Raw genomic sequence first — 16,814 nt, 5'->3', positions numbered from 1 at the left:
CTTAGTGCCAATTTTGGCTTAAATTTGCCAATAAGTTCTTGGGAAGAATTTTAAAAAATGAAAAGTTAACAGACGGACAGCTAGACGGATGGGCAAATTACGGACAATGAGTAATCAGAAAAACTTACTTAAGTTTTCTGGTTGGGTGAGTTAAAAAGCAGCAAAACATTCATATAGAAGCATGATGTTACAAAAACAAATCACCCTACAACATCTAAAACTATTCATGGAATCAAACTAACAAATACGAATAAGGTTTATATGGTATGAAAAACAGATCATGATAAAACATTAAAAATAAAAGAAAACTATTTATCATAAAAGAAAAAATCGTAATCTTTAGACTCGTTTTGTCATGATTTTTTTTTTCCTAAACTGTATCTTTCTTATGCATCAATTATGAGCTTTTGTATATATCAAATTCAACACAATAAATATAATTTAAGATGAATTTTAAACTTGCAATTCTTTGTAATCATCTTAATTCGTGGGAGTCAATGTTCGTGCGTGAGTAAAATTTGGTTTGTTCGTGGGGACGTTATTTCGTAGGTAGGTCGTAAATTCAGAAGATTAAATAAATAGAGACATTTGTATTGACAAAGATTATTTTGTTCGTAGGGGTGTAATTTCGTGGATAAAAGTGCCATAACGAAATCTACGAAAATTGGCTCCCCACGATTAATGATGATTCCTGTACTTTTTAGGGATTTGTGAAAATTTCGAATTTCGATTTTTTTTTTTTTTTTGGAAACCCAACTTGAACTCGTTAATCAAATACATGTATTAATTTTTTAAAATACAAAAAAACTGTAAATATAATTGTTATCAAACCTTAAATATTCTGGTATCAATACAGTAAGCATAAACTAATTACAAGTCTTGTATGGTCAGAATATAATTCTTTTAGCCGTTGAAGTGTCTACAATACATAGCATTTTTATACACAAAAATCATATAAAAGTAAAAGAAAAAACAACCAGTTTTGTTATCAAATGGAATTTGATGACTTTGGTTCGCCGGCATATTAGTTTAATACCTCTTTAGAGAAAAGCTATAACAATTAAACTCGATCTTACAAAGTCCCATTGAAGTTTCAAATAATGCAGTGCACGTGAGTAAACGATAAAAACATGTCGTTCGACACAATGGAAGGATTTTTAAAGCGAGTGATTATGCATCTGGTGTGGAAAGTCTCAAAGCTGACTTCAGATTACTTATCTCTCATCACTCATTTCTGACAGGGCGTCGTCAAGAATCTTCAAAATACGTTCATCCTTTGTTTGTTCTCTGTCCTTTCTGATACTATTCTCAGTTATTTTGAGGGCTGTTCTATACCTCTCAGTAACAAGGGTTTTTATGAGTTCTATATTTAAATGATCGATTGCTATATTTAGAATAGAGTATCCTTTTTTTGTTCTGGCTGAAAGTTCCATTTCACGATCTAGGAACATCTCAATTATATCCACCTCACTACCATCGCCTTTACTCTCAACAGCAAGATAATGAGCAGCGGTCCAGCCATGTGTTTTTGTCTCCTGATCTAAAAGTTTCCTGTTGCATTCGTAAAACCTTTCGGTTACATACTTGCAGATTTCCACGCGTTTATGGATGCATGCAAGGTGAAGTAGTGTTTTTCCTTCATCTGTCAGAGACTCGAAGTCAATTCTATTAGTTTTTAGCAATTCTTCGAGAATATCTAAATCGCCTCCTTTTGCGGCAAAGTGTATAGCATTCCATCCTTTGTCATCTTTGCAGTTCAAGAGTGATATGAAATATTCGATAAAGTAAGAAACAACATCTTTACTGCCATATTCACATGCAATATGCAGAGAAGTTTTACTCCCGTACGTTTTGGATTTGAGCAGTTGTTCGTGTTTGTTTTTCAGAAGTTGCATAACCTCCACATTATTACACATTGCAGCATAATGAGCAATGTTCCAACCACTTGCATCCACCTTTTCTATATCAATTTCTTTTTCATTTTCTATAACATGTCTACAGAAATCATTTTCCTTTTTCATGCATGCAATGTCTAAAATGCCTAGACCATTCTTTGTTAACTTCGTCAAATCAACATAAGCTTCCTTCAAAACTTCAAGGATCCTTAAATCTCCATTCCATGCAATCCAGTGAAATGGCTCAAATTTACCCGTCCTAATAGAAGCATTTTTGTTTTCTTCCATTGAACTTGATTGATCTACTCCTTCCGTGCTTTTTATAAATGTTTTCCCGTGTTGTGTAATAAGATATTCGCTCATATCTTTTCGCTTATATCTTATAGCAAAATGCAGTGCATTTTGACCCTGGTGACTTTCGTTTTGAAGTCTTGCTTCTGGATCAGTTTTTAAAATTGTTTTAAGTATGGTGATTGATCCCCCTTGAGCTGCATAATGCAATAACGTACATCCATGTACATCATATTGATGAAATATTTCATTTTTCTTTTTTGGTATTACCTTAGATTCAACGAGATAATTAAAACCAACATATACGCCATTGAGACATTGTCTTTTTAAGAGATCAAATAGCTGTGCATCTTCTACTGTGAAATCGACAAAAATGTATCTGCCTATGTCATCTGTAAAAATATAAATCAAAATCATATTTGTAGAAAATTAATTAGTGGAGTAGGCATATAGAATATGAAGTCACCATCTTCTTTGGTTCAAACGTTATCATGGTTATGGCAAAAGTTCAAAATAGACATATTAGCATAAAATCACAGTCGAGGTCACAAGGTCATTGACCTTTGGTGTCACATGAAAGAGCTTAATTAGTAGAGTATGCATTCAAAATATGAAATCTCTTTTCTTTAGGTTCCAAATTTATGGTGAAGGTTAAAGTTGACAACAGACAAACAGAACGATAGGGCAAAAACAATATACATGTACGCTCCGGATCTATCCGGGTGCACGATAAAGAGTGGTGAAATGTCAAACTAAGATTTACATATGTACATATAAGAAAATACAAGGACATGCAGCTATGATTAGGCAAGGGAGAGATACATGTAGCATGACAAAGCTGCCTAATTTTATCTTAAATATTGAACACGTTTCAAAAAGAAAAGAAAAGAAACCTTAGGAAGTTTCATTAAATACATCTGTTTGCGATTGAAACGTATTGAGAAATCCACACTGTATTACATTTAATAAATCCTGAATGTTTAAGTAAGAGGTAATAAATGCATCTTTTTAAAAATATATACATACACGTAGTCACACAACGGTTATATTTAAATTTTCTGATAAAAGGCATAAATAGCATAGGTATTATTTTATGTATCAAAAAGGTTTTATAACTATCTTGAACTCAGTAAATCTAAATTTATAATTGTACATTATAAAACTTTTGAATTTGTTCATTATTAAAACGACAGTTACTTGCAATGCCATGATCTCTCTTCAGTGAGAGTTTGTCCATATATTTTTCTCCCTTGTTTAGTTTTATCAAGCAAAAATTAACGATGTACATGTAGATACCTTCCATGTTTAAATGATCCGATCTCATGTTTTCACTTTCTGAGTTTATTCTCCCTGCAAAATGAATATTCGTAAGAAAAGCAATATATAGAAACAGTGGAATAATCGCATTTTATTAAGAAATTAAAGGACAAGGTATGGTTTCGACTGAATCTGACCCCTTAAACATGTATGTACATGTAGTAAAAATCAAAAAACACAGTTAAAATCATTATAGTCATTATAGAACTGTAACTAAAAGTGTAACTTGTTTTAAACAAGCACAAATTTTGAATTAGAACTAAGACGGAGGGCAAAATGGGTGCAGATATTAGTTCGTTTTTTCAGAATTTTTTCAGTTCTGCTGAAATTTCGTCAAATTTAAGAAACTTTTAAATTCGGAAAAAAGAGCACAAGCTTGCCAATCTGAGATTTTAATACACAAGATGTATCTGATACTAGAGTATGAAATATATAAATTTTGTAGATAGGGAAATTTGTGCTCTATGTTTTCTAAAGCAAAAATATGATGCAAAATCGATGAAGATTTGCATAGAAATGACGTATTCCCCGATCTTCCTCTGAATTACTTATATCATGTAGCTTAGATCGAACAAGTACTCAATTTGTGGCAAAGGAGATAAGAGAATTTTATTGAGAAACTGTTGCGTAATTATAAAAGTCACCCAAAGCTCGGGACAAAAAGGGGTCTTAGTGTATCCTGTCCTTTGCTAAAATTGTGAACAAAATTAAAACCTTACTCTTAAGAAGTGGATTTTCTTCATAAGTCAAGTTTTGCTTTTTTTTCCCTGAAAAAAAATTCCAGTAATTAGTACATATACACATGTTTACATGTACAATGACTTCGTTGACAGATTTAAAAAATGTCATGAAAAGGGTAAAGAAAACCAACAATAATCAATCTTAAATAAAAATATTAACAATACAAAACTGTGAAAAAGGCACCCCTGAAAGCTTAAGAGGTTAGATCAGATGCCTAGGAGGAGTAAGTATCCCCCGTAGACCGGTCATGCCACCGAGAGGCTTCCATATTGATCAGATAAACAGAACAACCCGTAGTAAAATTCAGCCTAAAATCAAAGGACTTACATGTCTGAAGGAAGTAAGCCTAAATACGACCCAATGATAGGTCAAATTTGCTAACAGTCATGTTATAGACATTATCAAATACATTACAGTGATCAATTTTCAAAGGTAACTGACAAGAGGGAATAGCTTCGCTCAGTAAAATACAAATAAAAAGAGCCTTGACTACATGCACATGTAGGACTACAACACTTGATGGTCCGGATGTTCAAAATTCTGGTAAAATACCCTTGTGTATAAACTTAAGACTTTTACTCTGATTGCCTCCAATATGCCAAGGAACAGAGAAGATTTTAACTACAGATTTGACACATCTCTATCCTAATACCAGAATCCATGGCCCAGGGTCATGAAATTTACAAATTTGAAAGAGGTACCCTCATCATGTCTACTATGCAATAAGTTGAAGATTTTCAAATAATTCCCACATTTTTTTACTATACTATCATAGAGCACACACCCCTCGGAGAAACATTAGAACCCCTGAAACAACAAGTTTAAAAAAATATATAAAAGCGCCCTTGCTCATCAAAATAAACACTGATTTTGTTTCTTTACTTTACAACCAGGAGTAGAAAAATTATTTTGAAAGAAATTATGCATTTTCTCGATATAATCAATAGACCCCCCCCCCATCATGATCAGAACCCCTAACCCTTGGATCATGAATATCAAAATTTTGAATATCGCATTTCTGCTTATCCACCATGTTCCCTTTGATTAAATACTAGTAATAACCAAGGGCAGGGGAAAATAATTTCAAACAAATAATGCATTTTCACTATATAATCTGATATATATTGATTAAATCAATAGAGCCCCACCCTTACATGAGAACGCCTGACCCAGCGGCCTTAAAATTCACAATGGTGGAAGAGGCAGACATGGTCAACATAACTATTTACTTCAGTTAATTTATTCAATACCCATGAGCAAAGAAGATTTAATGTACTATCAGAGCCCCACCTTTACACCAGAACTCCTGACCCTGAGGCCATGATGAGGCATTTTTGCTCATCATCACTATGTACTAAGTTAGCTTGTTCAATACCCAGGAGCAGAGGAGGACTTGTCAAAGAATTAAGGCATTTTCACTGTATAATCGGTAAGTATGTGCCGGATGCTTATTACAATAATGTCAAATGTAGAAGATTTTTAAAGATTGCATTAACCAGGGGGATAGGGACCATGACATTCAATATTGTTTTTCCCCTTTAATCATAGATACTATATGCCAAAATTGGTTTAAAGAGCAAGAGCCATCTTATGCATAAAATAGCCCTGTACTTATATCAATTTATTAACTATCACCCTCTTTCCCATTTCATATATCAAAATGAAGTAGACATTTGGTGCTTTCATTTTCTATAATAAATTTCGTTATGAGAATCCAAAAAACAGATCTGAGAAATTGCAATGTTTTTGAAATTTGCAGAAAACATGCGTATTTGACTACCTTCAGCAGAGAATTAAAATATGAGCACAGTCCACAGTCGAAAAAATAAATTAAACATGTTTTTTGATCTTCAGAAACAGAGTTTTCATTATGTATTCGCATATTTTGAATCAGAGGTTGTGCTCTATAAGAAATATTGAAAAAAATGCTTCAACCGGTCATTTTCAAAGGAATTTACAGAATATGAGATATACGACGCATTTAATGACGTCATGATGCATCGAATAGATGGGAAATTACGTCACGATTAATTAATACGTGGTCACCAACACTCCAAGGGATAAATACTGTATTTTCAAGCTAAACTGAACGGTTTCGATTTTTCAGAAATTCTCAGGGCCAAATTAGGTCCAAAGTGGTTCATGCTCTTTGTTTAGCTGAAAATGTTTAAGGCACGACGGACGATAGGCAAAACACAACGTAGGACGAGAACGTAACGGATAGGAATAGGTCACATGTCACCTGAGTGACTCGGGTGACTTAAAAATATACTCACGTTTTTGTTGTTTGTTGTAGCAGAAATGAATTATTTTGACAAGAACGCACATAATGGTCAATATTGATAAAACGGAAAATGCCGCAATATAGCCAGTGCAAAGGCATTCATCTTGTCTACCCTGTTTCATTGCTCTTTGTCTGTAAATATTACAAAAACATTTTTAAAAAACAATATAGGAAAACCATTTTAAAGAGATATACATGCAGGAATATTGAAAACTGAAAGAAATACCTAGTTGATTTAACTAGTGTGCTTCGTAAAGCGTAAAAAGTGTGTCGTGTAAGTAATTGATTAAATTTTTTTTAAAGTCGGACTATTTATACACATAACATAGGACATGAGCTTTAAAGCTCTTTTACCGACTAGAGACATAGAAAAAAAATTAGCACAAATAAAACTCGGATATTACACATCATATTATTATGCTGACTGTTGTTATTGTTTATGCGGCAACCCATTTGATTTTTTCCTGAAAATAATGGTGGTAACACAGCGCACTTGCAAAAACTCATTGAAAATCTTCATGTTAAAATTAGTTGCATGCTTAGTTATTTTGGTTACTAGTATTTTCTCTAAATAAGTCAAAATTTTCTGTCCCAAAGATACTCATATTTATTTTCTGTTTTGTTAGTAAGACTGATTTGTTTACAGACGTGGATTCTCATTGATAATTTTCTTTTACATCCTTCAATCAAGCGCTATATAAAAAAGCGTCTTAATGACCCCCTGATATCAATTCATCTAACGATCTGTATGTAGGCTAATTAGTTTGAAACTTTGTTGTACACATTTATCTAAGATTCCTTAGAATAAATATAACTGTTTTCAAATAATATTTGTCTATTTTCTCCTTCTTGTGTCAATTGTATAAATTAAGTTTATATATTTAATAAAATTCTCCCAATCAGTGATCGTCTCTGTGGCGTAATCGATAAGGCATCGGACTGGCAACCTCATGGTCGTGAGTTCGATTCCCGGTGTGTGCATTGATGAATTTTATTCAGAAAATAAGGCCGTGCACTATTTCGGCATAGTATGCTTACGCTATATAAATCCTTAGACCACTATGCGAGAATAGTAGGGTATGGGTTATATAGAGACAATCTGACAGGAAGCATAATAATTATATAATAGTGTTGCATTATGCATGTACTATGCCTAAATAGTAGGCAAGGTTTGACACATGGTGCACGAGCTGGATATGCATGTACTATGCCTAAATAGTAGGCAGGGTTTGACACATAGTGCACTCGCCTCCGGCTCGTGCACCATGTGTCAAACCTTGCCTACTATTTAGGCATAGTACATGCACAATGCAACACTATTATATAAATAGATACACTGTAGTGCAGTTAATTTATCTTCTAGTTCCAAAGTGAAATGTTCATCATTAAAATTTTTAAAACTTCTAAACATTTTTTCTTTGTTTCACTTTCTCTAATTTTAATATTTACCCGAACAGAAATAAAAGTATGACAGTCACTATTACCACTTCCAAAATTACATACTTTACCACGTTTATTATTTTCGTTGGTTATAATAACATCTAAAAGATATAGTTTCCCAATCTTAGTGAAACATGTTGCTTTTTAAACCATATATTTGACATCATGTGTATCAAATTTGCCACATATTACAGAGCTTTCATTTTTGTCAGGCACGCTAAAAGTTAAACTTACTGCTACATCAGACGTTGTCTTCCATCTGAGGTGGCTTGTAAGCACCAACAAAGAACCATTTATGACCATTTAATGTTACCTCTATGCCCACTGACTCTATGTCGTTGAATTCAAGGGTGGGTTTATGGTCTCCTGCTACGTCTGATCTTAAGTATGGTATCATACCTCCAACATACTTACGTTGATCGGCCCACAATCAGGTGAGTGAAATTAAGTGCAAAATACAGTAATTATTTCATTAAAAAATATTGAGAAAGTACTGAAATAAAGTTACTTTCGACAAGTCCTTATGCTACAATTTTATTAGATGAAACATTTAGTAAAACAATTGTTATACTTACTTTTTTCTATCAGTTCGTAGCTTAAGACAACTGATATCCGCTATGAAACAGTTCTCAAGTATATTAAAACAAGCTGGATCTGTAATTAAATGACAATTCAAAAAGTAATTCCAGATGCAAAATTATTTTTAAAAAGCTTTGAAAAAATTTTTACTGATATATATAACTTACAGTTATAGAGCTCGTTGCTGTTGTAGTCTTGATCAGGACAACCAAAAGAGAAATTTTTGCACTTGACATGGTTCAAAATACCAGTATAAGCAAGCTCAAGACAATTACCTGAAAATACGTGCTTGGTTTATTTTCACATTTTTTTGCAACACACAGGTATAAAAATCATATACTTCTATTAGTATTTAGAATCACCCTTTTACCTTTCTGGAAACGTTTAAATTTTCCGTCTGGGTAGCAAAACTCAATAAGAGATGAGAATGTCTTATCCGGGACACAGTGGTATCCATATGAATCATTGCAAAGTAGTCTGGCAGAGGCAGCATCCCATTCACGTTTGTCCCTTGGACATCTCTCAGTCGTATAAACAGGAAAAGAATAATCTGATAAGACGTCTTCCTAAACGATATTTATGTTTTTCAGATCAATTTTACTTTCTTTTAGAATTATCTTACTATAAAAAGTATATTGATCCAAAGAATAATATTTTTGTTTTAAAACAAAGGATTTTACAGACTACATCAGGTCAAACACCACACATTTAATAAATAAAATTTTAGTGCAGTAATTTATTTACCTTTGCTGTTAAAACTGCCTGAGCAAGACATATCAAAATAGTCAGTAGCAACATCTCCAAGTTTTCCTGAGAATTCCTGAAATTATTGACCTATTAGAAATGATTCAACGTGGGGAAAAATCAATTTTAGCTAGACAGTAACTCTTGTACATAATCCAGCCTTGCTTGTTTTGTTCTCGGTTTGTATAATTTATGTGATGTATGAAATTCACAACTGTGGGTTATGTTCACTTAAAAGTACTACCTGTAATCAATTAAAAGGGTATACATGTACCGGGTATAAATTTTCGAAAATACAGACGTCTCTTGCAGCTGTCTTTAATTCGACATTCAGATATCTACGTCGTTTTATCAATTAACAATACTCAGTGCCTTTATACATCTGCTTAAAAGGCTGTAGGGTACATGTATATAGTGATCGGGATGTCAGTCCGTCTGTCCGGCCGTCTGTTTGTTCGTTTGCCCGTCCGTCCGACTGTTGCGCATTGGGGTATTTCTTATCAACACTGATTGAAATTTAATGAGACTTTCACAGAATCTCTGTAACACGGTCACACTGTGACCTCCTATCTTAGTTTTGGGTCCGACACATTTTTAGGGGTTCCCACAGAAAAACATGGACACTGTCGTTTTCTCTATAATATCGAAGGAGGGTACCTCTTGAAGGGTACCTATCTCTTATCCACAACTCCTGTATACCATGACTAAAATTAAACGAGACTTTCACAGATTCTTTATCATATAATGTCATTATGCATCTAATATTTTACTTTCCCTTACTTATGTAGCAATATACCTTCATCACCTGCATACGGAGTATATATATCTCAGTTGATTCGATACGCAAGAGCATGCTGTACGTACAAACAATTTTACTCTAGTTCAATATATAAATAACATCGAAATAACGATACAAAATTTTCATGTACATCTCTTTCCTAGCCGTGTTGATATATGTTATGTCATTAGAAATACAAGGCTGATAAATTACTATGAAAATAAATAGAGAAAATGACAGAATTCACAGGTTTCGTCCACATAAATTTTATCACCTAATATCATTATAATAACTATACATTTTAGGAATCTTGATTTTTTTTCTGAAATTACGTGTTGAAAACCAATTGCAAATCGTACACGGACATTAAATATAGGGGAGGGGGGGGGGGGCAATGTATCTATATTGGGGTCATGCAGTCAATAAAAAAAATTAAAAAGATTATATACTGAGTGGGCAAATACTATAATTATGATTTGAGTACTTTTGCCCTTGACATTTGACTCTGTGACTTCACAATAAAATGGCATCTCGTCCTTTCTTATATGAGCAGATATCTTTCAATATTTTTTATTAATATACGTACTTTCGTTTTGCATACACTGGTATATATACCATAATATACATTACCAATTTATAATCGTTTTAATATGACTTGTTTGAAATTGGTGAACTATGAGAAATATATATCTTTTGTTCATATCCTCACAAAAAGTAATCAAATGTTAAATTAAAAACTTACCAATTTGTTGTTCCTCTAGAGATAATACCATGTTATTACGTAATTTACCTATGTATCATGTCCATACTTATCTACGTATTGTAAAACACATAGTTTAACCTTGAAGAACACGGATGATTGACAAACAATTGACAAGGAAGTCAGGGTACATTACAACTACAAATACTGGGGAAATGGAAATTTTTGATGCAATATTGCTTTCATTTTCTGCAAATGATAATTAAGTGTTGTTCCCTGCAACAAGTTTTTAAAAAAATATAAAAAGATCAGATTACTTATTGTTCTTTTGCAAAGTCTAAATAGCTTATTTTGTATTGTTTAGGAATTTTAAAAAAGAGTATTGTTTATAACATCATGTAATTTCTTAACTCTAAATTTCAAGTGGTCGTATTATTAGTTACATAGTCTTTTAGCGACAGGGTATGGGATGATACCTGGTTAGTAAATTTCATACCTGGCGAGGCGGAGCCGAGTCAGGTATGAAATTTACTAACCAGGTATCATCCCATACCTATCTACGTCACTAAATGACTTTTAACACGAATTTACACTAAAAATTTACGTTTCATCCGTAGTTTATAAATGGTTTTCTCTGCTAAATCCTTCATCGCGCTTTCCTTGCCTATTATTCACGTTTGTGTTTGTGACGTTATAAATCCAATATAGATTACAACTGACCGGGTATGGATTTAAATGACCGGGTATAAAAATCCACCGCCTTCACGTGACAGACTTCTACCAATCGTAAGCCAGGATTTCACGGAAAAATCAACAGAGGTGGGGTAAAAGTATATCCATGTCCCTACACATTTCTTATAGAACGTAGATATAATATTTTTTTTATTTCATGCTGACGCCTGTTATATTTATAATACTCATATATATTGATAAGACGAAGACGAGACTCCATTGAGTTGAGTATTTTTAATTAGGGAAGTACATGGATGCAGGACAAACATGTAGTATTTCTATATATATGTAATCAAAAATTAGTTTCATCGATATGTGTACTCGATACATACATATTCTAATGATTCATTAAAGACATTATAGGTTATGTCACAATTGTTTCATATTTAGATGTTTGACATGTGTTAAAGATTAGAGATTATAAGGGCAAACAAACGATTTAATTAATGACACAGAAGAGGGCCTAGCTTTAACATCGTAAATTTCTTTATGTAAAAATATATTCCACGTGTATATGTTGTTTTTTTTATCTCAAAACTACGCTAAATATATGCTAAAAAGGATACTCTTAGTAACTAATTCTTTAAAACTTTAAAACAGAAGCAAGCCTCTAACAGATAAGTTAAAGTCACAGGCATTTCAACAACCCCGTTGAATGAGGACATTTTGTAAATTGATTTTAAGATTGATAAATGTACATGTACATGTGTATTGACCTTGTGATCAATCGAGTGGCATGCTTGATAATTTGTCTAAATGCCGAAAGCGTTTATATATTAAATTGTTACACAAGCCAATCAATTGATCATTGTCATGGAATAAAAAAAAATCTGACAGTAATTCTTATATATATTTACATGCTCTTGCTAGATTCCACAAATCAACGTGCTCTAAAGCCCGCTTCTGTCTCTATTTGTCCCCCGAGTTCTTTTGACTGCGTTTTTCGATGAACAAGTAATTTAATGAAGAAATGAAGTATAATTACAATTTAGTAATTTTATCTAGGCCAAATACACTGGAAATGTAATTTTGTAGAAATGAAGTACATTTTACCATTTGATGTAAACAAAGACATGGGAAATGTAAATACAGCATAGTATCAAGTAAACAAATACTTACATTTAGAATAGAAGGTTCCGTGTTTTAATTTTTTATACAAATCTAAATTTTCCTAACTTTAGCAACAAAAATGTACAAATCATGATAGATGTCCGGGAAAGTTCCTTCCCTATAATATTTAACTTGCTCAATTTTGTTGTTGTTCATATATATATATATATATATATATATATATATATATATATATATATATATATATATATATATATATATATATATATATATATATATATCTATATCTATTGAAACAGAAAAAAAATTCACAGTGCTCGGTAGTTTACAGGTAAATGTTTTTTAAAAAAGAAACACGAAAACCTTTAGTTTAGCTTAAGCGCTTTCATTTCAAATCTTCAGAAGCTTTATAATACGTAACATAGCAACATAACGTCATAACGTCATAATAAGCGGAACATTACATACAAATGTGTATTGTGACGTCATAGTCAAACTTTGCGGGAAAACTGTAGAATGAAAATAATACATACAATTTTTACAACGATTATGCTCAATTGTTCAGTCTAGGTTTGAACACATGTATAAAATGTTTTTCTTTCTCACGTCTCTGAATATCACTTTCACTTGAAAGTTTGTAAAAAGGAAATATAGTGAATTGTTTATTTCCACAAGTATAATGTTCACTCAGAGGGATTTGCCGATATTCCGGAGAGTTAATATGTTGTCGGTGGACACGCACCCGGGCACGCAATTGATTGCTTGTTTCCCCGATATAAAATTCTTGGCATCCAGCACACGTTATTACATATATTACATTTTTAGTGGCACAAGACATGTTTGCATTGACTGTGAATTGTCTTCCATTAAAGTCATAAGTTGATCCTTCCATTATATGTGTACACGTCCCGCAACGCGCGTCTTCACACTTAGTCACTTTGTAACTATTCTTAAAATGGGACGAACACAGAATTCTTCTAAGATTTTTGGGCTGTCTTCTGCTGTTAATAAATTTTACATCTCTATATATTTGTTGTGTTGACCGGTCCGTTTTCAGAACGTTGTTAAGTTGGTGTACTACGGAGGTCAAATTATGATTCCTTGGATTGTGGGTATGCACAAACGGAATTATATCCGTTTTATTTTCCTGGGTATTTGTAGACAGTAATTCTGACCGTTCATATCCTTTGGCTTTCAATATCCCGTTATCTATCAGGTTTTGAGGATATCCCTGTTTTAAAAGGTATAACTTGAGTTCTTTCAGTCGGATATCTCTGGTGTTTTCGTCACTAACGATAGCACATAAACGTCTAGCCAGATTGTATGGAATTGCTGTTTTTGTGTGATGAGGGTGACAGGATCCAAAATGTAAGTACTGGTGGGTGTCAGTTGATTTGTAGAAAATATCCGTTGAAAGTTTGGTATCTTCTTTAATGACAAGAACGTCAAGGAAAGGTAATTCCATATCGCTGCTTTCCATGGTAAATTTAATGTTGGAATCTAAGTCGTTTAATAATTGGTGGAAAATTGATAATCTCTCAATGTTGTCATTCCACAGAATGAAGCAGTCATCTAAAAATCGTTTCCACTTTGATGTTATAGCTTCAGCGTCCTCTTCTCCCCATAGAGTGACAAGTCGTTGATGGAGTTTTTGCTCGAGGTATCCCAAAGTTAAGGTGGCATACGTGGGAGCCACTTTTGTTCCCATCGCTGTTCCTTTGGTTTGAATAAAATGCTCTATTCCGAAGGCAAATGTATTGTTTTGAAGTATAATTCTTAATCCTTCTAAGATGAATTCTTGCTCAAAACGATCCTGTAGTAAGTTTGGGTATCTATCAATCCAGTATTTAACCGCTTTTATACCCAAGTCCACGGGTATATTTGTGTATAAATTCACGACGTCGAATGACACGAGTTTCGTATTAGGTTGAATATGTTCTGGTAGGTGCTTGATAAAATCTATATCATCTCTTATAAAACTAGGAACCTTTTCACAATAAGGCTTTAATAAAATGTCTAACAAGTGACTCAGTCTTTGAGTTTTAGGCCCCCCTACGATTGGCCGAAAAGAGATTTTCCTATTTTTGACAGCAAATATATTCTCCTCTCTGAGCCTGTATGGCGTTTTTGATTTCTGATGACTTGTGTACTTTTGGTAATCCGTAAAATTGACTCTCTTTTGTTTCAAAGTTTGTGAGATAGTCTTTCTCCTTAGCAGTTATATCTCCCGAGGATGGCCCACTGACAAGTTGTTTTATCTTTGCTAAAGTTTTTGTCTCGTGATTTGCAATAATACTCCCATAGTAGTTAGGGTCCTGTAGCATATTCAAAATCTTACGTTCGTAATATGTTTTATTCATGATGACTACTCCGCCTCCTTTGTCGGCTTCTTTGATAACGATATTTTCGTCATTATGTAAGTCATTTAAAGCTTTTTGCTCTTCTTTTGTGAGATTAGATCTAATATTCTTCTTAATATTAGGTAGGTTTATATTATCTAGGGTTTCACATACCGTATCTAGAGTTCCATTTCTTCCTCGTTTTGGAATAAAGTGGGATTTATTTCTAACCAGGTCCTCTGGTTCCTCATTTTCACTATCTTCTGTTGATTCGTCGTTATCTTCGTAAAAGTATTCCCTTAGTCGTAGTCGCCTTGTATATTCCTTTACGTCCGTTTTAAGTTCTTGGTTATTCATACGTGGGGTGGGTGTATATTTCAAGCCTCTAGATAATAATTTTATCTCTGCTTTAGTTAATATCCTATCTGAAAGATTAAACACTTTAGGATCAACTGCTATTGATTCCTTGGTTTTATTTGTTTCCTCAACATCAACTAAATTTGCGCTGTTTGTTGATATAATTGTGGTATGTGCCTCTGTCCTTGGTTGGGTTTGCCGCCTCCTAAAAAATAGTGCCGCACACCACGTCCGATGATATATATATATATTTAAGTTTACTTAAAAATTTTTATTGTAATCAATAAGTGTCCTCCTTGAATGTGAAAGTCTGAAATACTGTATAACTGTGCTTTGTAATGTTAATTTTGTTCCATGTCTTACTGTGGTAGTAGAGGCAGAGATTGACCAATCAAAATCTGACCAATCAAAATCTAACAAATGAAATTCTGACCATGCGGTACGTTACTCTGCCTTTAATCTATCAAAATTGTTTCAAAGTAACCGGGGTATCAAAATACTTATTGCATTAATATATATATATATATATATATATATATATATATATATATATATATATATATATATATATATATATATATATATATATATATATATATATACATATTTTGAAATATTTTCTTCAATTTCCAGTGAAATATCATGATTAAGACCGGTATGTTATTACGGTATTTCACACAAAAAACTAATTTGAAAAAAAATCACTGAAAATGGTTGAAAGAACAACAAATTTCGAGTAGCGTATGATTTGCACACACTTGCAATTTCACAAGGAAATCTTTATCCCTAATGTCTGAGAAAACTACAAATTTTGTTGAGTATTTAAGCAAATTATTAAAACAGTTACTATAATCCAAACAATTCAGGAAAGAAGTGTGAGAAACTAAAACAAACTCACCGGTCTTGTCAATCTGTGTTTCCGTGATGAGTGCTGAGTGTTACAATTGAACACATCTAATGAAACGTAAACATTAGCAAACCTCGCTTTGCGTGTTCAATTTGTTAAACTTTTGTTTATTATAATAAAATTTTGAGAAAATATTAACTTCACATCTGTGTCTATGCACCGTTAAAAAGTAATAAGAATATTTCGGATGTCGATATATTTTGCCAAAAAAAAAAAATAAATTATCACAATAATTTTCATAACAGTAAAATTAAACAAATAATGAAGAGAATGTATTTAATCTAAACAAATTGTGAGTGACAAAAATAATTACCATGTGTTGGGCACATTTGGATCATTTTCTAATTGAAAGCACCTTTGCAAAGAAACTTTCAAAATAAATTGTCTTGGAAATTTCTTGAATGTAGGTCAAAGTCGAGTAAATTATACATGTAACCCTTCTGCTTCTTAAAAGTATCTAATTAGAAAGACGAAAAAAGATAAGATAACGAACATTGACCTTTATCAAAAGTTCGGTAAATCTAAACACACAATCTGTTGAGAGGGCATATATATGGAAATTCCAGATATGGGATCACGTGACTAGGAGTAGTAAAACATCTCCTGTAGACCTGTCACACCCACCGTGAACCCTCTGTA

At 32.8% G+C, this 16,814-nt stretch overlaps 1 protein-coding gene across 2 annotated transcripts; it reads right to left on the bottom strand.

The window, feature by feature from the left end:
- Positions 1–787: 787 nt before the first annotated feature.
- On the bottom strand, positions 788–12,653 carry LOC134272039 (serine/threonine-protein phosphatase 6 regulatory ankyrin repeat subunit B-like). Of its 2 annotated transcripts, none has more exons than XM_062754273.1 (9): positions 12,621–12,653; positions 9,292–9,367; positions 8,918–9,113; positions 8,715–8,822; positions 8,544–8,622; positions 6,521–6,660; positions 4,223–4,270; positions 3,483–3,536; positions 788–2,578 (listed from the first exon to the last, which is right to left on the bottom strand). In XM_062754273.1, coding segments are annotated over exons 1-9 (2,067 nt in total). In that variant the 5' UTR covers positions 12,623–12,653; the 3' UTR covers positions 788–1,214. The 2 variants fall into 2 exon arrangements, with proteins under 2 accessions (XP_062610257.1, XP_062610258.1); XM_062754274.1 differs by lacking the exon at positions 12,621–12,653 and adding an exon at positions 10,812–10,933.
- Between the last annotated feature and the right edge of the window lie 4,161 nt (positions 12,654–16,814).

Source organism: Saccostrea cucullata, unplaced genomic scaffold (assembly GCF_032062105.1).
Source record: "Saccostrea cucullata isolate Sc308-1 unplaced genomic scaffold, CSIRO_AGI_Scuc_v1 ctg1314, whole genome shotgun sequence".
In the NCBI taxonomy this organism is placed as follows: Eukaryota; Metazoa; Mollusca; class Bivalvia; order Ostreida; family Ostreidae; genus Saccostrea; species Saccostrea cuccullata.
The sequence above is the reverse complement of the archived record's forward strand: the minus strand, read 5'-3'. Positions and strand labels throughout refer to the sequence as shown.